Here is a 22293-nt window from a genome sequence, read left to right as displayed (position 1 = left end):
GATTTATAGTTCTTTGGGTATATATCCAGTACTGGGATTGCTGGGTCAAATGGAATTTGTATTTCTAGATCCTTGAGAAATTGCCACAGTGTCTTCCACAATGATTGAACTAATTTACACTCCCACCAACTGTGTAAAAGTGTTCCTATTTCTCCACATCCTCTCCAACATCTGTTGTCTCCAGATTTTTTAATGATCGCCATTCCAACTGGTGTGAGATGATATCTCAGTGTGGTTTTGATTTGCATTTCTCTAATGACCAGTGATGATGAGCATTTTTTCATATGTTTGTTGGCCTCATATATGTCTTCTTTTGAAAAGTGTCTGTTCATATCTTTCACCCACTTTTGAATGGGGTTTCTTTTTCTTGTATATCTGTTTTAGTTCTTTGCAGATTCTGGATATTATCCCTTTGTCAGATGGGTAGATTGCAAAAATTTTTTCCCATTCTGTTGGTTGCCAATTCACTCTAATCATGATTTCTTTTGCTATACAGAAGCTCTGGAGTTTAATTAGATCCCATTTGTCTATTTTGGCTTTTATTGCCATTGCTTTTGGTGTTTTAGTCATGAAGTCCTTGCCTATGCCTATGTCCTGGATGGTTTTGCCTACGTTTTCTTCTAGTGTTTTTATGGTGTTAGGTTTTGTGTTTAAATCTTTGATCCATCTGGAGTTAATTTTAGTGTAAGGTGACAGGTAGGGGTCCAGTTTCTGCTTTCTGCACATTGCTAGCCAGTTTTCCCAACCCCATTTATTAAGCATGAAGTTCTTTCCCCATTGTTTGTTTTTGCTGGATTTGTCAAAGATCAGATGGTTGTAGATGTGTGGTGTTTCTTCTGGGGTCTCTGTTCTGTTCCATTGGTCTATGTCTCTGTTTTGGTACCAGTACCATGCTGTTTTGATTACTGTAGCCTTGTAGTATAGTTTGAAGTCCAGCAGTGTGATACCTCCGGCTTTGTTCTTTTTGCTTATGATTGTCTTGGCTATGTGGGGTCTTTTGGGATTCCATATGAAGTTTAAAGTGTTTTTTTCCAATTTTGTGAAGAAGGTCATTGGTAGCTTGATGGGGATAGCATTTAATCTATAGATTACTTTTGGCAGTATGGCCATTTTCACAGTATTGATTCTTCCTCACCATGAGAATGAAATGTTTCTCCATCTGTTGGTGTCCTCTCTTATTTCATTGAGCAGTGGTTTGTAGTTCTCCTTGAAGAGGTCCTTTACATCTTTTGTTAGTTGTATTCCTGGGTATTTTATTCTCTTTGTAGTAATTATGAATGGGAGTTCCCTCTTGATTTGGCTCTCTGTTTGTCTGTTATTGGTATAGAGGAGTGCTTGTGATTTCTATACATTGATTTGTATCCTGAGACTTTGCTGAAGTTGCTTATCAGTTTGAGAAGATTTTGGGCTGAGACGATGGGGTCTTCTAGATATGCGAGCATGTCATCTGCAAATAGAGACAGTTTGACTTCCTCCTTTCCTATTTGAATACCCTTTATTTCTTTTTCTTGCCTGATTGCTCTGGCTCGAACTTCCAATACTATGTTGAATAGGAGTGATAAGAGAGGGCATCCTTGTCTAGTGCCAGATTTCAAAGGGAATTCTTCCAGCTTTTGCCTGTTCAGTATGATATTGGCTGTAGGTTTGTCATATATAGCTTTTATCATTTTATGATCCCTTCCATCAATACCTAGTTTATTGAGAGTTTTTAGCATGAAGGGCTGTTGAATTTTATCGAAGGCCTTCTCTGCATCGACTCTATTATTTATAATTGTGATAATAAATCTAGGCATCAATTTTACATCTAAATTTAGACAAAGCTGTTTCTAAGGAACAGCTTTAGATGACTGTAAAAAGTGTACATAATGAAAGAACAAACATTAAGTGTTCTTAGTTATTACTAGAAAAACATTACACTTTTCAGAAATGCAGGGAAATAAATTTCACTTTCCTTTACTCTTTGTCCAGGGAGATTTATTTTTAAATCGCTAGTTATTCTCTTGCTGAGTTAATATTCTATAATGATGTCTATAAAAATGATCCTTCCAGAAAGAGAAGGCCAGTGGAGCCAAAGTGTCTAATTCACGGCACACAGGCTATGTAGCATAATAGGAAAGAGTTTACACTGTGGATTAGATACCTTGACTACTGACCCAGTCATTTACTAGCTGTGAGAGTTCAGAATGTTTTACTTCTGTGAGTGTTGGTTTCTTCATAGATCAAATAATAAATATATTTTCTGCAAGGTTGTTTTGACACTTAGATGAGACAGATCATTTACAAATAAAGAGATTATAACATTTTCACCATAGTAACTAGTTAACTGCTAGTAAGCATTACTCTCTGGGAAATAAAAATGCTTCCCAGATCAATGGCTATTATTCAGTTATCTTCAGCATTTCTGGTTCATTCTTCCAGGGCCCCTGCTCCTTTCTACACTGATGAAAGTTAGGGTAAAACCAAACCAAAGCAAATGATAAATAATATTGCATTTTTTAAAACTCTTTTTAAAAATATATAAAAAGAGATAGTAAATAAAATCACCATTTGGCATCACTTAGTTTCAAGAATTATGAAGATTTGGCCAAACTTATTAAAATGTATATGTCTATCAATTTTTTCTCCCATTATTTTGAATATATATATGTATAATTTTAATCTACAAATATTTGAATTTTTGCCTATGAAATAACTCTTTTTAGAACATTCCTACAATATCATAGAACAACTAAAAAAATCTATCATTATTTAACATTAAATACGAGTCAGTGTTTGTTTTCACTTTCTCACAAATAATATTTTTGTTTTTTAGAATTTCTTTTCTGTTTTTTGTTCTTGATTTTCTTGGAAAGGGAGAGGTGCAAGGGAACCAGAATTCATGTAAGTTCACACATTGGGACTGAGATTTCTCCTAAGTCTCTTTTAATCTACAGTGGGCCTCTTTCCATTTCTTTTTAAATTGTTTTCTTGTGATTCATTTATTGAGAAGTCAAGTTTATATTATGGAGTTTCTCATCATCTTCATTGTACTTTCCTTGGTTTAATTTTACATATTACTCTGCCTTGTGTATTTTCTATATATTTTGATGCTTAATCAAATAACATTTTTTATTTTTTTCTTTGTTTGGTTTTCTCGTCTGATTACCTTCTTAAAAGGGTCTATCTTGCTATAGTAGTCACATTGGGAGTATTGGCTTCAACATAAAATTGTTGAGGGTGAGGTGCACAACTCAGGTCATAGCAGATGATGTTGAATTAATTCTTCTGTTGAGAGATAGATTGCTGGCTTTATCTCTTTTTTGTGATATTAGCAGAATTTACTGTTCAATGCCATGATCCATTCATTTATGCAGGGTTGTAAAATGATGACACTCTGATATTATTAATCTTCTTAAATTATTAGTTGAAATAATTTCTTAATGAGGCTTTTTATCAATTGTTTTTTTATACCATGTTAAGGTCATGTGGAAAAAGCATGATATGTTTTCTTATTTTCTAATTTTCAAAATATTTCTCTAGCATGCCCTGAAAGTGATCAATATATTATTTTACAACACTATCACCAACTTAGGAATTTAAACATATTTGATCTGTTTCAAATTATTACTGATAGTATCTTTATTGATGCTCACATTGCCTTATCTTTAGCTCAAAAAACACTTTTTGGCTCTTGAAAACTTTCACATCAGTTTAGTAGTCTGGGAAATAATTCTACTAGGTGTGAGCAGGTGTTTCAGAGTTATTTGTTGATTTTCTGCCCTGAACCTGAAATCAGTTATCTCTCTCAGAAATCTTAACTGCTTTTATTAGTAAATGATATTTCAAAGCCATTGTCTGAACATTAGAAATGTTCATTGCTTCTTAGTTGGCCATTATTTTTAGTTATTTGTTTCAGCATTCAGAGCTATGTTACATGCATTTTGTTTCTTAAGATAAACCACAACCTGAGTTTAAACTTCCACTGCCAATTCAAAATCAAAACCATAGTTCTTCTATTTTATGTCTTTGATTTTTTATTTCTATCTCTTTATCAGCACCTGTCAAGAATCCAGCTTTCAATACTGAAAAAAGTAGAATTAGAATGCCACATAATTATGTGCTTACTTCATTTATTATAAAACACCCTTATAACTATCTTAGAATCACAACACTGCCGCCAATATGATTGCTGTAAATAGTTTAACTTTTTGTTTTTCATAATTTCTGTGGTATTTCAGCTCTATTATATGGTGGAGGTGATGTCAGTACTACCTTTAAAATTCATCTTGGGTAGTTCTTTTTGTTCCTACTTATGCCAACAACTGAATGCACATTTAGCTTGAATTATTCTATTTTATTTTTAGAAAAGTATTTGAATTTAATTAGTTTTATAATATATAACATTTATGTAGCTCTGAAATTTAAAAATTGTGATATAGTTAATGAAATTTAGCTTCACTGCCTATCCCCTTCACTTATTCCCTCACTTTCTCATAAGTAACCATTTTTATGTTATAGTCTATCTTTGACTTTTTAATGTGTATATGTATTCCTTTGTAAATATGCATGTGTATTATTATTCTTAAAAGTTGGTATACTATCGGCCCTTCTTTCCAAATTACTTAATATATCTGAAAATAACTACATAGTAATAGGCAAAGATATCACTCATCATTACATTTGAATTATTATCTGCTTTAATATGTATCACCATTTATTTAGCCAGACCACTGTTGATGTATATTTAGGTGTTCATTTATCTTCCATTATTATAATGGGAAAATGTCCAGATGTGAGGATTTATGGGTCAAAAAGTAAACATTAATATCATTTTGATATCTTATGCCATATTCTCTTTCATAAATTTTACAACACTCTTATTAACGGCACCTGTGTACAAAGTGTCTATTTTCCTGCAGGGTCACCAACAGAGTACAGTGTTCAACTGGGACAATTCCTAATCTAAGTGACAAATGAAATCTTAATGTGGTATTAATTTGTAGTTTTTTTCTTAGCTATAGAGATAAGCATCTTTGTTTATGATCAAGAGTCATTTGCCTTTCTCTTTCTGTGAAAGGTTTTTTTCTCTAGCCCCCAACATTTGTTTTGTTTTCAGATGGAGTCTGGCTCTGTCACCCAGGCTGGAGTTCAGTGGCACAATCTCAGCTCAGTGCAATCTCCGCCTCCCGGGTTCAAGTGATTCTCCTGTCTCAGCCTCCCAAGTAGCTGGGATTACAGACAGGCACCATCACACCCAGCTAATTTTGATATTTTTGGTAGAGATGGGGTTTTACCATGTTGACAAGGCTGGTCTTGAAGTCCTGACCTCATGTGATCCACCTGCCTTGGCCTCCCAAAATACTAGGATTACAGATGTGACTAACCATGCCCAGCCAGCCCCAAACCTTTTAGATCCCTCACTGGCCCTATTTTTAGCTAATTTGTAAATCTATCTATATTAGGGATATGAACATTTTGTCTCGACATAAATTTCAAATACTTTCCCAGTTTGTCACTCTTGGTTTTGTTTATTGTGTCTCACCATGCAATTGTGCAGTGTAGTTAAACTTATCTCTTTTTCTTCATGACTTCTTGACTTTCAGCCAGTTAGGAAAGGTTTTCCCACTCTCACATTAGAGTAAAATTTATCCACTTTTTCATCTATGACTAATTCTTACTTTTTTTTTATTTGTTATGAATATCTTCTTTATTTGGGATTTACTCATGTATCTTCTAAGAAGAATGTATGAAACTTTATTATTTTCTGTATGACTCTCCTGTTAGGAGAGGTAAGTCTTTTATCATATATTACATTTCATCTGTAGTTTTGACTATTTGTGGTTTTTACAGTCTGTTAGTGGTATAAAATATGTTTCTGTTTTTTTTTTCCCCCTCATTTAATGCCCAGTAGAATTTCCCTTGTTCAGAGTTGAGGCAAAGAAGTAGCAATAAGCCCATTTTTGGGTGTGTTTTAACATCCGGAAGCTTGGATTTTTAATAAAATCTGTTTTAGATTATCTCTTTAACTTAGATAAGTCATTTAATCTCTCAAGTTTCCCAAGTCATCATCTGTAAAATGTAAATGGTTTACAGAGTTTTTGATGATTAGTTATATAAAGGATTCAGTACACAGTAGGTTTTCATAATTGGAAGCTCTTATTTTACTCTTATGGTTATTAATTTTACAAATGTATATCCTACACAGTTTTCTGATTTGACTTCTTTCTTCCCTTTGAGAAAAGAATGTTGTAGTACACAAAGGAAGATGATACAATTAGAAGAAATTTCTTCATGAAGAAATGTATTTTGATTATGAAAATACATTAAGAAATACCATCTTGTCTGGGCATGTTGGCTCACATCTGTAATTCTAGCACTTCGGGAGGCTGAGGTGGGCATATCACTAGAGGTCTGGAGTTCAAGACCAGCCTGGCCAGAATAGCAAATCTCGTCTCTACTAAAAATAAAAAAATTAGCCAGGCATGGTGGCACATGCCTATAATCCCAGCTACTTGGGAGGCTGAGGCAGGAGAATCACTTGAATGGGGGAGGCATAGGTTGCAGCGAGCTGAGATCATGCCGCTGTACTCCAGCCTGGGTGACACAGCGAGGCTCCATCTCAAAAATAAATAAATAAATACATTGTCTAGACATTTAGAGTATCATTAGAACCTATATTCAATTCACTATTAATATAATTAGCTTGATATTAATCTTAAGAGATAAAATATGGAACAAAATATGTTCATATTAATTTCCAAGCATCTCACTATTTGGTACAAATCACTAATTTATTACAATATATGTTGAAAGGCCATACAGCTATAATTAAGATTTATGCACCCTTAAAATAAATTTTCATAAGCTACAATTTATTATCCTTCACTTAATATCTATTTTCATGTGATGAAGTTTCAAAGTACTTAAAGGGCTCTTTTAATAAAAAAAAGATTTCAAAAATCATCCAAAAAACATTTTCCATTTTCTTACTCATATGCTAATTGCTAATAACTATATGCCATATTTGCATCTGCTTTCCCTGGACTGCATAATTTTGAAAGTTAATTTACTAATGAAATTGTAACTTTGTTCCTCAGTTAATGAAGGGAAATAGATAAAGCAGATACACATATTACTTATTGTTCTCAATTATGTGCTGAAATCTCAATGTCTTCCAGGGACTCCTGAGGATTACCCAAGATTTTTCCATATGCATCCTAGGACAGCAGAACTTAGTCTCCTGGAGCCAGTAAACAGAGACTTTCACCAGAAATTTGATTTGGTTATTAAGGTAAATTAAGCTAATATCTTATTTCCTTGTGTTTATGCACTGCTAATCAGATAAATCTGTAGAGGCTGCTGTAGGCAGTTTTATGTTATAAAAATTAAAATGAATGTGGACAGCAGTCAACTAATTTTTTGTTAAAAAAAGAACAAGTAAAGTCCAATTTTAATATGTGGCATTGCTTTTCTCTAAAATAACTGTTTATAGTACTATGGGTTAAATACTAAATATTCTTATATGTAACAAATGCCTTGGTCAAATATATGCAGTTCTACACAATTCATTATGTCTTCTGGCATGTGTTTTTCTACTAAAAGAAATTAGTGTTTTACCACAAAAACATGACCGGTTAATATGTCTAAAATGTGCTTGTTATTTTAATTTTGTTTTATTTTTAATTTTTATTTATTTTAATGTATTTTTAATGTTGATTTTTTTCAACATAAAAATAAAAGGTCTTGCCTATCCACAGATGCTTTCAATATACATCTCATTATTTTCTGTACATTGAAAGATGATCTTAGACCTGAAATAATTTCGAAGCTAAGTTAATCTTTTTGGCATTTCATTTTTAGTTTAATAATATCTATGTATTTTAATAAAATGATCAAGTAGATACTGCAGAAATGCAGATGATCCTCTAATTAATTTCAATGGACTTCAATGAGAAGTTGAGATTTAATTTAAGCAATGAAAGAAAAACAGGAATTTGCCAGGCAGAGATGAGGGCTGGGGAAAAGGCATTGTAATTAGAAGAAAAGACAAAAGTAAAATTCAGCATAAGTTTTGTATATAATGCATAACCTTCTCATATTTAAATGCAAAAGAAGGTACTAGAAACACATCACAATGGTATTTTACTTACCTTTTGAAAAATGTAAACATATTAAAGGAAATCGAAGTAAGGTAAGGAAGCTTACTGAGAATGAACATTGTTTAAGCTGCTATATGCACAATTTTATTGAATTGTTGCCACAATTTTAGTGATATTCTTATTTGTATAAAATATGGAAACTAAAGTTCAGATAAGGTAAGTGATTACCTTAGAGTTCCATTACTAATAAGGGACAGAGTCGAGATTCGAATATTAGTTCTATGTATGCTAAAGCCATGCTCTTTTCACTTCACAAATATATAGATGCTGGAATTGGTTGTCTGTTTTAACTATATGTAAATCCAACTGCAAACAATATTATGTATACATGCCTTTAATTTTAGCTTAAATTAAGAGAGATGTCCTTAGCACAGAACCTGTACTTATTCAGTTATCCTTGTCCTTGAAAAAACTTATAGTCTAGAAAGGACAACAGTCATACAAACAAATACATCAGACGTAATACGTCAAATGCTAAGAGGAAGACAGGTAAAAGTGGCAATGACACACAGAATAGGGACGTTTAAATTAATCTGGGGACTCAGGGAAGGTTTTCTGGAGATCATCCCAAGCTAAATGTTGCTGGATTGAAAGAGTATGGCCAATGACTAAAAGTGGGAAATGTGTTTGAACATAAAGAGGTGCAGAAGTAAAAGCCTGGAGGCGTAAAAGCCTGGAGGCGTAAAAGCTTGTGGCACAGGCCACAAGCAGTTAACAGGGAAATGAGGTATATAGAGCCAGACCACGGAGAGAGCCTGATGAATGACTGCCGTTTCCTGGGATTTCATTCAGTAAGGGTTTGGGAGTTATTCAACAACAACAGAAAAAACCACCACTTTAACCAATTGTATTAAATGGCCATGTATGAGATTCATCTTCTTACATTGACTGTTTTATGTTAATTATTATGGGAGTATATAAAACTCCACAATGTGTATTGATTTTCTATTGTGGATCTACTTGGAGTCTTGTGGTGCTGCTTTCTATGGGAATTAAGAGCTTTGACAAAGCACTTCTTCCAGACTGCCACATATGAAGCCAAAAGTCAATTATTTTCCTTTATTATCAAATTCAGCTGTCCTGGTGTACCTGGGTACAGTGTAACACAGTCCATCAATTATAGAAAAAAAATCTATTAGAACAGGCCACCGATTTTTTTTTTTGTTTTAATAACACTTTTTTTATTAATGGAAGTTTTAACTGACATTAGATTCAAATTACTGTGTTTTGTATGCAGTCAAGGGCATAATAAGTAAAAGTATCAATCTGTAATAATGTGTCACCTGCTTGAATAATAAGTGAATATTGTGGCATTGTACAGGGAACCATTGAAATGCTGCAATCTGGCAGTTCTCTTATATAGTAAGTCTTTAAACTTCTCTCTCTCTTGCTTTTATTTTACTTTAGTACTTCATTTTTTCATTGGCCCTAAAAGTTTTTGTTGGACAGATCCCAATTTATGTTTTGGAAGCTCAGAAAAAATAAAATGAAGTATCTTACATTTTGAAGAAGAATTCTTTTTAAAAGCTATGTGTGTATTTAGCAGCTGGTGAGTGCCACGAATTAAGAGATTTATCATGTTCATTTTTTTCCCTCTATTTCTCCCAGTGATTTATTCAGCATGCTGACAAATAAAAATGTAAAGGCGAAATTTGGAAGACAAAGTGGAATAGTTTACAAACTTTAGAATATGAAATGATTAAAACATATACAATTGAAAAAGATTGTTACACTCCAAAACACTATCCTAAATTTTATGTAATTGTAATCCTTTAAGCATACTTTAAAATGTGATATACACTGTGAACAAGAGTCATAGATTTGGTTTACCCAGGACAGTTCCTGTTTATGTCTGTTGTTTTTGTGTAATTATTCATAATGCCTCTCTTACTCTTTTAAATATCTCAGTTTAGATAAGTTATTTTGTTCACTACACTCATAAGCAAAAGCCATCTATGACGTAGAAATATGAAAGCCCATTTGAGATGTTGGTAAGAGTGAATTAATTCATATGTGGACCATGTATTACAAAGTCCATAAAATTCACTTTCATTATTATAAGTGAAATTTTTTTAAAGTGTTATTAGTAGCTATATTATAGTTCAGGCATCTAACACAAAGCTACTAGTCATTAATTATTAAGACCAATTAAATGGCTAAATTATGAATAATTCAATATCTCTCAGTTCTTCAAAGAACAATTGAAATTTTTAATCTAAATCCCTTTAATTAACAACCAAGAGCAAAGATCATAATGAAATTAGAAACATCATTATTTCATGTTTCCTCTGATTTTCATGTTGTTACTCGCTGACCTACTTATTCTGTCTAGCATGCTGCCTTTTAAATTCTTTTCCTTCCTACTCATGAGCTCATTAACCTGAGCTCTCACCAGTTACCTTGCACACCCTCCATTCTAAAAGCACTAAACTGCTTCCCGTCCTCTAAACTGACCATGCTGTTTCTGATATCAAGGCATTTAGGGATACTGTCCCTCTTCCTGAATCATTCTTCCCTCATCTTGTCAACAGTCTAATTCAAACTGATGCTTGAGGGTTTTTTTTTCCTTTTTTTTTTAAAATCATACTTTAAGTTCTGGGGTACATGTGGAGAATGTGCAGGTTTGTTACATAGGTATGCACATGCCATGGTGGTTTGCTGCACCTATCAACCTGTCATCCACATCAAATATTTCTCTTAATGTCCTAATGCTATCCCTCCCCTAGCCCAAAACTCTGCAACAGGCCCCAGTGTGTGATGTTCCCCTCCCTGTGTCCATGTGTTCTCATTGTTTAACTCCCACTTATTATTGAGAACATGCAGTGTTTGGTTTTCTGTTCTTGTGTTTTCTGAGAATGATGGTTTCCTGCTTCATCCATGTCCCTGCAAAGGACAGGAATTATCCCTTTTTTATGGCTGCATAGTATTCCATGGTATATATGTGCCACATTTTCTTTATTCATCTATAAGTGATGGGCATTTGGGTTGGTTCCATGTGTTTGCCATTGTGAACAGTGCTGCACTAAACATACATGTGCATGTGTCTTTATAGTAGAATGATTTATAATCCTTTGAGTATATACGTAGTAATGAGATTGCTGGCTCAAATGGTATTTCTGGTTCTAGATCCTTGAGGAATCACTATACTGTCCTCTACAATGGGTTGAACTGATTTACACTTCCACCAACAGTATAAAGCATTCACGTTTCTCCACATCCTCTCCAGCATCTGTTGTTTCCTGACTTTTCAATGATCATCACTCTACCTGGTGTGAGATGGTATCTCTTATGGTTTTGCTTTTCATTTCTCTAATGATCAGTGATTATAAGCTTTTTTTTTCATATGTTTATTGGTTGCATAAATCTTTTCCTTTGAGAAGTGTCTGTTCATATTCTTTGCCTACTTTTTGATGGGATTGTCTTTTTCTTGTATATTTAAGTTCTTTGTAGATTCTGCATATTAGCTCCTTGTCAGATGGATAGACCACAGAATGTTTTTTCCATTCTGTAGATTGCCTGTTCACTCTGATGATGGTTTCTTTTGCTGTGCAGAAGCTCGTTAGTTGAATTAGATCCCATTTGTCAATTTTGGCTTTTGTTGCTATTGCTTTTGGTGTTTTAGTCATGAAGTCTTTGCCCACAACTATGTCCTAAGTGGTTTTGCCTAGGTTTTTATTCTAGGGTTTTTATGGTTTTAGATCTTAGGTTTAAGTGTTTAGTCCATCTTGAGTTAATTTTTGTGTAAGGTGTAAGGAAGGGGCCCAGTTTTAGTTTTCTGCATATAGCTAGCCAGTTTTCCCAGCATCATTTATTAAATAGAGAATCCTTTCTCCATTGCTTTTTTGGTCAGGTTTGTCAAAGATCAGTTGGTTCTAGATGTGTGGTGTTATTTCTTAGGCCTATGTTCTGTTCCATTGGTCTATATATCTGTTTTTGTACCAGTACCATGCTATTTTTGTTACTGTAGCCTTGTAGTATAATTTGAAGTCAGGTAGCATGATGCTTCCAGATTTGTTCTTTTTGCTTAGGATTATCTTGGCTATACAGGCTCTTTTTTGGTTCCATATGAAATTAAAAATAGTTTTTTTCTAATTCTGTGAAGAAAATCAATGATAGTTTGATGGGGATAGCATTGAATCTATAAATTACTTTGGGCAGTATGGCCATTTTTACGATACAGATTCGTCCTATCCATGAGTATGGAATGTTTTTCCATTTGTTAGTGTCCTCTCTTATTTCTTTGAGCGGTGATTTGTAGTTCTCCTTGAAGAGATCCTTCACATCCCTTGTAAGTTATATTCCTAGGTATTTAATTCTCTTTGTAGCAGTTGTGAATGGGAGTTGAGTCATGATTTGGCTCTCTATTATTGGTATATAGGAATGCTTGTGATTTTTGCACATTGATTTTGTATCCTGAGACTTTGCTGAAGTTGCTTATCACCTTAAGGAGATTTTAATTAAGAAGACATTTGCCCTAGAAAGGCATAGCCACTGGTAAGAAGCTGCTTTTTGCAGCCTGTTGGCTCCTATAGTGGCCCCAGTTACTCTATTGAATATACCTGTTTATTTTCTCCCAACTTCAACAGGAGGGAAGATTAAGATACATTTGTCTATACTGCAACCTGTGCCCCTACACCTACCTGTATACAACACATCGAAGCTGCTCAATAAGCATTTGTTGTAATAATTTTCTCCGTGGCATAATAACTCTTTTCAGACTGCTGAATTTATGTACCTACATCTTCACTCTATCTAAATACATGCATTTGAATATGTATGCATTTGATAAAATTTGATCTTGCATCTCTGTCCAGCAAAAAAAGATGCAAATGTGGCAAATAGATGTCCACATAAATTCAATCCCTAGACAAAGGAGCAGACCTTTGTTATGGTATAAGTAAAGCTGTTTATGACTGCATCAAACAAAATGTGTGTCTTCTAAAGAAAAGTTACATATTTACCATAGAAAATGGGACAGGGAATGAAAACTAGTGAACGTGACTCTAATGCTGACATGTCTGATGCTCTGGCATGGTGCCATGCTTCAGTAATTTGAAAGTTACAGGAAAACTGCATTTGAGAAATGATTGATGGCTAAGAGGACAGCTACTGCAACCCCTGTCCCTACGTGAGTCACTAATGCCACAATTCTAGAAAATATTTAGTCATTATTATTGAATAGTGATAGAAATTAAATTTCACTTCATAGAAATTTAACAGAAAGCCCTGATTCAGTGATTTTAAAGCATATGGCATTTGCTAATTTTCGATTTGTCTAATCCTTGATGAGTGCTTCTTAGGTGCCTGGCATTTTGCTTGGTGCCAAGGAGACAGAAATGTATTTAAAAAAGCTCTGCCTCAAGGAAATCACAAATAGGAACCTCATGCATTTAGACATATTTTCCTTTGGATGTCTGCAGTCATCTTTTCAGTTATTGGTTGGATAATTATTCCTACTTTTATTTGCTTGTGACAAATTACAAATATAGCAAACTATACACATCCTTTAAGAATTCCAAGCCTTCTATTTTTGGTACTCTTTTTTCAGTTACTCATATTTCAGTTGGCCTCCCACCCACACTAGGCCCTTCTGCTTCCTCACTGTTCTCCGCTCTGGTGTGTTCCCACCCAGTCACTCAGAGAATCCCTTCTCGATACCTTTGAAATTCTCTTGAATATGCCAACTCTGCTCATCCACTGCAATTCTTTAGTTCATATTCTCTTGGCCCATCATCTTATACAAGCAATCTCTAAAACCACAGGTTCATTTCCGTGCATCTTTTCCATTTTTTCACACTCCCAACAGCGTATCACTAAAATGAGACAACAAAAAATAGATCATGCTGCTGTATATTGCCTTCAAGCCAATTTACAATTTGCCCCCTACCTGAATTTCCCACAAAGACTTTGGTAAGTTGAAAGATCACAGGTGTCTAAGTCAAGCAGAGTAGCAAGTCACAGATCATCAGTCATTGCTTCTCAAAATGAAAAGGGTGGAACCTATCGTGAAAACGAGAAAGCTAATAAAATTAGTTAAATCTGTTATGGAGATGTGAAATATAAGTTACTATTCTTTCTACTCTAAGGTGTATATCATCAGTTTACAAAAAAGGAGAGAGAGAGAAAAAAAAAGAGGGAAAGGATTAAGCACTCCCTTAATTAAGTGAGACTGAACAGGTGCTGTCAGTGATGCAGTTAGGACAAGAGAAAAAACATCAAAGCTGCTATTGCCAAACTACAAGAAGGAAGACAAATGCTGCAAATGACATATCTTCTGTATCTGGAAATATTCTAGCTATATATTCCTACTCTTATGGCAAGAATGAGACACACACACACACACACACACACACACACACACACACACACACATGTACTAGTCAGTTCAGGCCATTCTAACAAAGTACGAATGACTGGGTGGCTTATAAACAACAGAAATACACTTCTCACTCTTCTGAGGGCTGGAAGTCCGTGGTCAATATGGTCAGGTTCTAGTAAGGTCCCTTTTCTGGGTTGCAGACTGCCAACTTCTGTTTGTATCTTCACTTGGTGGAGGGAGGGTGAGAGAGCTTTCTGGGGTACCTTTTATAAGGACACTAGTTACTTTTATGAGAGCTCTATTCACATGACCTAATCACCTCTCCTAATTGCATTACATTGGAGATTAGGATTTCAACATGAATTTGGAGAGATGTAAATATTAAGTCCATTGCACACCACATGTCAGTTCAACAGGTTAGTCAGTAATATAGTAAGTTTATCTTTTCTACCCCAGTAGACAGGTCTCTAAGGAAAGGCCAAGTAAATATCCCTTATATATTTTAGAGAAAATCATCCCACAGAAATTTCAGACATTACTTGTTATTAGTAATGAAATAGCAATGTTTCCATGAGTTTCCAAATAAATATTGCAGTTTCTGAAATCAATTGACTTTTGATACACTGACAGGTATTCATCTTTTATTTTGATTTTGTATTTTCCTTTTTGTAAACTTAGCAGATTGCCAGATAAAGCATATTTTGCTTTGTTATAATGTGTCAGAGCATCCAACTAATAAAAGGGGATGATATCCACAGGGTTAAAAACAGAGGGCCAGGAAGAATTTGGGAGAAGACTACATTTTATGAGGCTCTCTATGTAAGATCACTAATGCTTATAATTAATAATGAAGAATATCCTTATGTTAGGAAATTTGAGCATATCACTAAATAAGAGGGAATGGTTAAAAGAAACGACTATGTCTGTTTAACCTTAACTGTAACAGATTAAATAAATGAGCTCAGAGGTAGAATATGAAATTTAATCTGCCTAAGTATAAAGTAATGCACTTGGATAGAATTAAGGGATCAAACACCAGAGAAGGCAGCTAAGAGTATCCTTCAGGTTTTTGGCCGCAGTGTGTGGCTTTACAGGACCTCCCACCAGAGAGTTCCTCCACAGGGTGCCTGATTCCATACCCAACAACACATCATGAGAACGGCAATTTGACTCGGATGTCATACTGAAATGCATCATGGAGGAATTAGAAGGTCCAAAAGAAGTCAATCTAAAAATCTTTACCTTTTAAAATTTTTGTCCTTATGAGTTAAATCAACGCAAAAATATTGCTGAAGAGCCACACAACCATGCCTAGGAAAGAATACATAATACCAAAACACAAAAAGAATATTTGGGTTTCTTCAGAAAGAACACTCTGTCTTTTTATTTTCCACTTGTCTCTAAAAATTCTAAGTACTGGCCTAAATTAATTAACTATTATGCCAATTATGGAAGCTAATAGAAGGAAAGGAAGTATGACGTCCCCTTGTCTCATACCATTATTCATGCAGCAGAGCTAGTCAGAACAGCAATAGAACGCAGCAGTTAGCTGACAGAAGACACACAGAGGTGACACTTTACTTGGTCTTTTTTCTTCCTCACAGGGTGACCTGTAACTTCTTGAAGAAGAAAGGCAATTTATCCATTCTCATCACAGTACCTTGGTTTTTCCCAAGGCCTTCTTGTCTGCAAAGGTCATTGTAAGAGTATAACAGCAAGTCCAAACATTGTAAAGTGTTCAGAGGAAAAGCACTTTCTGACCTCTTGCCAGGTCTTCCCACTCTGCAATCCCCACACACATAAACATCCTTAGCACTCCACGTGTATCTTCCCAAGTAATCATTCTTCGTAGGTTTCTTGGTTCCATAGAAATATACAATGAAAAAGCATACTGAAAACCTTGTAGACTAAAACTGTGTTATTTTTTAATCTCAAGAACAGTCTGGAAGGTGGAGAAACACTGACCTCTCACCCTCACTACCTTCTAGGCTCTGAAAAATAAGCCATTTAGAGATAATATTTTTACGTTGATTTTTTTTAATTTGCTTATTGCAAAATATATTATTCTAGCTGACTAATTCATAGAAGGTCCTTTAGTGGGGTTTTCTCCTGGTTGAGAGAAAACTAGGAATGAGGTCAGAACCCAATGTAGGATAAGATGGCTTTGCTGGTTGGGGAGGCAGAAGACAGGATAAAACTTAGAAAAATAAAAATAAGTTGGAAGATTCACAGGAATAAATTATACCCCTTTATCACTATCATAATTTTATATCTGGCTGACCTTGCTGTTTATACCCAAAATGATTCTTATGTTCCAAACACCAGCCAAATAGCTCAACATGTTGGTGATAAGTGAGTTTTCAGAATCTGTGGTCTTCTCAGAGTGGCAGGGTTATTTTTTCTTTAAAGCATTCAACATTCCTTTAGTCATTCCAGTGTCAATTTATATCTTACACTATAAGCAAAAAGAAAGACTTTTATTATTGAAAGTTATACAAGAGCTTTGAGGATTCATGTTTTCATTGCTATAAATTATAAACAGAATGGGCATATTCTTGAAGCAAAGATAGAAAGTATTTCTTTTTTTTTTTTTTTTGAGACGGAGTCTTGCTCTGTCGCCAGTCTGGAGTGCAGTGGTGAGATCTTGGCTCACTGCATCCTCTACCGCCCAAGCTCAAGCTGTTCACCTGCCTCAGTCTCCCAGGTAGCTGAGAATACAGGCAAGCACCACCACACCTGGCTAATTTTTTTTTTAGATTTTAGCAGAGACAAGTTTTTACCATGTTGGCCAGGATGCTCTCGATCTCCTGACCTTGTGATCCACCCGCCTCAGCCTCCCAAAGTGCTGGGATTACAGGCGTGACCCACCATGCCCGGTCCCAGGAAGTATTTCATTTATTAAAAATATTCCCTAGATGTGAAATGCATCAGTATTATTTCATTGTTATATTTTTAAGCTTTTTTAAGCATGTGCTTATATTCTATCTAGTGAAGTTATCTTTTCCTTTTTGTCATTTAAAAAAACTCATTAATTTCCAACGAAGAATATACTTTTTTGCTGTATAGTCTTACAAAGAAAAAACTGTACAGCAAACAACAGTTATTTGTATTTTATCCCATGAAGTTTATAGGTTTTTAAATTTATTTATAAGTTTTTGAATATGTTTAGTAATAGTAATAAATTGGCTTACAGTCAAACTGTTTATGCATCCTTTAATTTTTAGGGTATTAAATTTTAAATAAAGGAGTCTCCTGTAGGTTTTAAGGCAGTAAATTTTATAAGCAGGGTCAAGAATCAATGGGATATTCTTATTTTTATTAGGATGATACAAACGTAGTTGCAGTGTTTGTCATTACTTTTAATGGCAGAAACCCTAATAATTTTTAATTAGTTGATAATAGGATCATTGATTCATGGAGCACAGGTTTTTTACTGTCATCTCTCCCTAAGACATTTTACACACACGCACAGGAAGTTAATCTGTTCCCATTTACTGTTGCTTTGGACCCATTGTCCTTGCAGAGCTTCAGTGAACTGCAGGATCCTACAGAGAATTCCCTTACATAAATGAGTTTCCTCTATTCTGTTTCCAGCAAATGAAGTCCAAATTAAGAGACTTTGCTGAAAGTGAAAAAGAGTGATAATCACTTGCATAAGACACTAGAGCAGAGTTGGCTTCAGGTGCTCACCCTATGCTTTTTTAGTGTAACAGCTACCTACAAGCCTGTGTGAGAGAAGCTAAAATGCCTGATCCGACTGATCCCAAAGGACTACTGATTCTACATGTCAGGACCATAGCACGTACTCGTTTTGGAAAGGCAGATGTCAGGGATATCCCTACAGAATCAAGATTTCCATGTGATTTTCAGGAAGCTAAATTTTGAGAGCAGATCATAATTAAAATTACTTGAAAACTTAAAATGTGATAAAATTAAAATAATAAAGAAAACAAGTAAGCAATATAGTAAATACATGTCAGATATTTTGGTTGCGCCCCCGGGAATCTGCCTTAACAATTACCTTAGATGATTTTAAGGCAGCAGATAAGAAGCAGGGCTTTGGAAACCACAGTGTTTGGAAAACACTAGTGGGAAAGTACAAAAGGCCAAGTCTACTTTTAGGGTCTATCTTTAATGAACACATATGGTTGAAGAGGGGAGCATCTTTCATGCTCATGTATCTTAATATTGGTTTTCCATGTCACTTCCTAAAAGAGCCTTTATTAAATTATGACTTGGATTATGGTGGCCATATTCTACTTTACCGTGATAGGGGAGGGAGAGATAGTCTATGTATACTTTCTTCAGAGCAAGTTCATAGCTTTTTTTTTTTTCATAGTAACATTTTAATTGAAATGTTGACAGGCTACTGACATACAGAAAAGTGTATATCTTGATGAGTTTTCACAAAGTGAAGTTAATCATGTAGCTAACAAAAAGATTTATTTTTGTTAAAAAAGATACTACAGACATCCCATATGCCCCCACACCTCCTCCTAGTCGCTAACCACCTTGCCCCCAGCTATCACAACCACAAACTTCCACTATAGGATTGTAACATCATAGATTTGTTTTATCTTTCTTTTTTGGAACATTTTATCATTGGGTTAAATGTTGATGTTTTTAATCAGACTCTTAAGAGTTTTATGATCCCTTCTCCCTTTCTTTACTGTGACTGTAAGGCCGGTGCCTCCTTGGGAGCCGAATGGACATGTCCTTCTCTCTTCATGCCTAAAAACTACATCATCATACTGAGCACATTGCTCAGCATTTGCCCTCTCCACGCAGGCTCCCCTTGCCCATGTCCGCATTCCAATCTCAGTCCTGCACCTGCCATAAATTTTGAAAAGGCCTGCCAAGAGCCTGCCCTATGGTAGCTCCCCCGTACATCCTCGGCCAGCCCCTCGTCCGTGCTCAATCCCTTCATACCCAATGGAAATGCCCCCGCTTTGTTCACCTCGCCCGTCCCCAGTCTTTTAACACCCAATAGAACTACCTTGTCTTTGTTTCCCCCGCAGTCAATCAGCCACTTCTACTCCCTATAAAACCCCACGCCCCAAGAAGAGAAGCGCGACTTCTCTGGCCCCTTCTCGGACCATAGAACCTCGCCCGGGAGCCGAATAAATTGGCTTTTAATTTCCTCACTCCAGTCTCTGTTTCCTCATTGAATTCGGCGGAAAGTCTAACAGTGACTAACTCAGGAAATATATGTTCCACAAACATACGCTTACCAGCTGTGAAGAAACTCAATAGCAATGAATTGTCTGCTAAAGGAAAATTTGAGGCTTTTATTAACAATGTGATTTCAAAATAGAAATACAAGTAATTCACGTTTGAATCTCAAGACAAACATGTCCAAATGTCAGGCTATTTGAAGGTTGTACACTAATAATATTGCCAAAAAAAAAAATTGATTGAAAGATTAAACATTTTAACTGTCTAAAGTGATTTTTAAAATGTTAATCAAATACAGTTTCTATCAATAAAGAGAGGATGTATAATTTAGTTCTCCAGCAAAATTAACCAAAGCAAGCAATCTTCTTTGTCTAATTGAGAGTTGAATTTAAAATTGAAACTAAAGGAATAAAGAGATCTGCATGAATCCTTGGTAGTTTGGTTGATGTCCCAGTTTTTCAGAGTCATATTCATATAAAGGTAAATATGCAGCTTGTACCTTGCTGGGTGAAGAAACTTGGGAAAATTATACCCTTGTATATTGAAGGCTTTACTGCACAGCTGTTTAGCAAGGGGTGTGGTGTCTAGGAAGGGAACAGAGGAAGAAGAAAATTTTGAATTACATAGCGGTTTTATATCCTATGTTTAGACTAGCAACAGGAATATACTTTTACTCAGAATGTTTTCATTATCTGCTTTCAGTATGCTTTTGTCTTTCTCTGACTAGACACCAAAAACGTTCTGTATGTCAAATTACCTTCTCTCTGCTTTTTTCCTCAATCTGTGGTTCCTTCATTTAAAAATAATAAAGTAAAAAACAATGGCTTACACCCAAGACTCTGTTGATACTGTATACACACATACATATATGCACACATACACCAGCATACATAAATACTAATTAATTATGGCTAATGGAATGTCAAGAGGATTTGACCATGATGTATGAAGAGTAGCTAAAACTGAGTTTATTATTTGTAGAATATTCCCACTGACATGCAAACAATCCTTTGTAATGCTAGACTCACATAACAGTTTTAGTGGCATTGAACCTATGCAGTTGATAATTGTATAATAATATGCAGTTTCAGTTACTAGACTCTGAATCTGCTGGCATGACAATATTGGGTGCACTATATTATCTGGAGTCTTGACTCCAGATAATAAGGACTATCCATTAATAAAATCTGTCCTCTTTACTAACCAATAGAGCTAAAAGGAAAGATTCTTTACAAATTTGAGTTTGAGTAGTCACACCCAGCATGATGTCAGTCAAAGTACATGCTGCTGACTTTATAACCACCATAGACAGTTTGAGAAAAATGGAGATTCCTTGCCTCTAACACCAACATATGAACCTGAATCTTTCTGGATAGGTTGTAGGTAATCTGCTTTTTATTAGGCCTTCCATTCTATTCTTACGCACATCGGAGTTTGAGAATGATTGCTTTGTGTGGTTGCCATGATTTTTAACATTTATCTGTCTCTTACCTCTGGCGAAAAGAGAACGTCATTTGTTCTCCGTACCCACGCCCTCTTTCCATCCTTTATTCTCTCTTTTTCTTCCTCCCTCCCTCTTTTTTTATCTCTTCCTAAGATATCCAATTATTTGCGAAAATTGGCCAAGCTGGTTCTAAGAACTAGGGATTAAAAGTTATAATTCAGTAAGAAATGCAAGTAAATTAAACTAATAGAGTAAATTAAAGTGTGCTAAGTGGACTGCAAGAGTATACACAGTCGAAATAATGCTAAAGTCTTCAATTTGCCTCATTCTGACAAGAAAATGTATCTAAGACGTGTTAAGAGCAAAGTCACAACAAACTTTTCATGCTTTTTAAAATGTCCATTTAAAAATTCATAAAGGACTTTTGAATAAGTATTACGTGTAAATGCATAAACATTCTGGAAGATTATAGGTTATTCTATTCACAGTACCATCCCTATAGAGATGGAGCCACAATTGGTGAGTGAGGGAGTGGGGTGAGGCCCATTCATCAGATTGGCAGGAATATGCATCAGTATCAGTTACCCATAGGTAAACTTGCATATATTAAAAACCTTTAAAATGCATGAAAAGAGACATTTTATAAACTAAGGGATTCATGTTGTACGTTCACATTAATTAATTTCTACTTTATATGCCATTCACACGCACTGAAAAAAATCCATGAATATCATCTGTCGAATGGGAATTAGAATCATGTCACATTCACTTAATTAAAAAAAAATTAATGTAAAGCCTATTAAAATTAAAAATACAGAAAAGTAACAATAAATATATTTTTGAGCCTCTTCCATATACCCAGGATTGTCTGAAATTTTAGCAGTGAATCAAACGGATACATTTGCCATGTCTATACTCATGGAATTTAAAAATTTAATGAAAAATGAGGTTCGGACAACTTACAAGAAAGGGTTAGGTTTACAATAGCATAGAACAATGGAATTTACTACACATACAATATGATAATTCTATTTTTACATGTTATAAATATAGAAAATATTTCATAAATTTATAACATACAAATTAAAATGTGATATTACCATAAATTTTAAAATTGCAATATTTTTAATATTTAAGTAGGATAAGACCATAATTCACTACATTGATTTAAGACTATTTTTTCATGTCAAGTTTACTGACATAGAATATTTCTTGGC

The 22293-nt window shown here is 34.8% G+C and overlaps 1 protein-coding gene across 1 annotated transcript in view; it reads left to right on the top strand.

Moving 5' to 3' along the window:
* The window catches only part of PCDH15 (protocadherin related 15), a 965496-nt gene that overhangs the window by 592381 nt on the left and 350822 nt on the right, over positions 1-22293 (top strand). The window contains exon 10 of the mRNA XM_064374141.1: positions 7158-7270. Within this exon, the coding sequence (XP_064230211.1) occupies positions 7158-7270 (113 nt within the window). The remainder of the gene's footprint in view (positions 1-7157; positions 7271-22293) is intronic.

This window comes from Aotus nancymaae, unplaced genomic scaffold (assembly GCF_030222135.1).
Source record: "Aotus nancymaae isolate 86718 unplaced genomic scaffold, 86718_ANA_hifiasm-v0.15.2.pri h1tg000010l, whole genome shotgun sequence".
In the NCBI taxonomy this organism is placed as follows: domain Eukaryota; kingdom Metazoa; phylum Chordata; class Mammalia; order Primates; family Aotidae; genus Aotus; species Aotus nancymaae.
The sequence above is the reverse complement of the archived record's forward strand: the minus strand, read 5'-3'. Positions and strand labels throughout refer to the sequence as shown.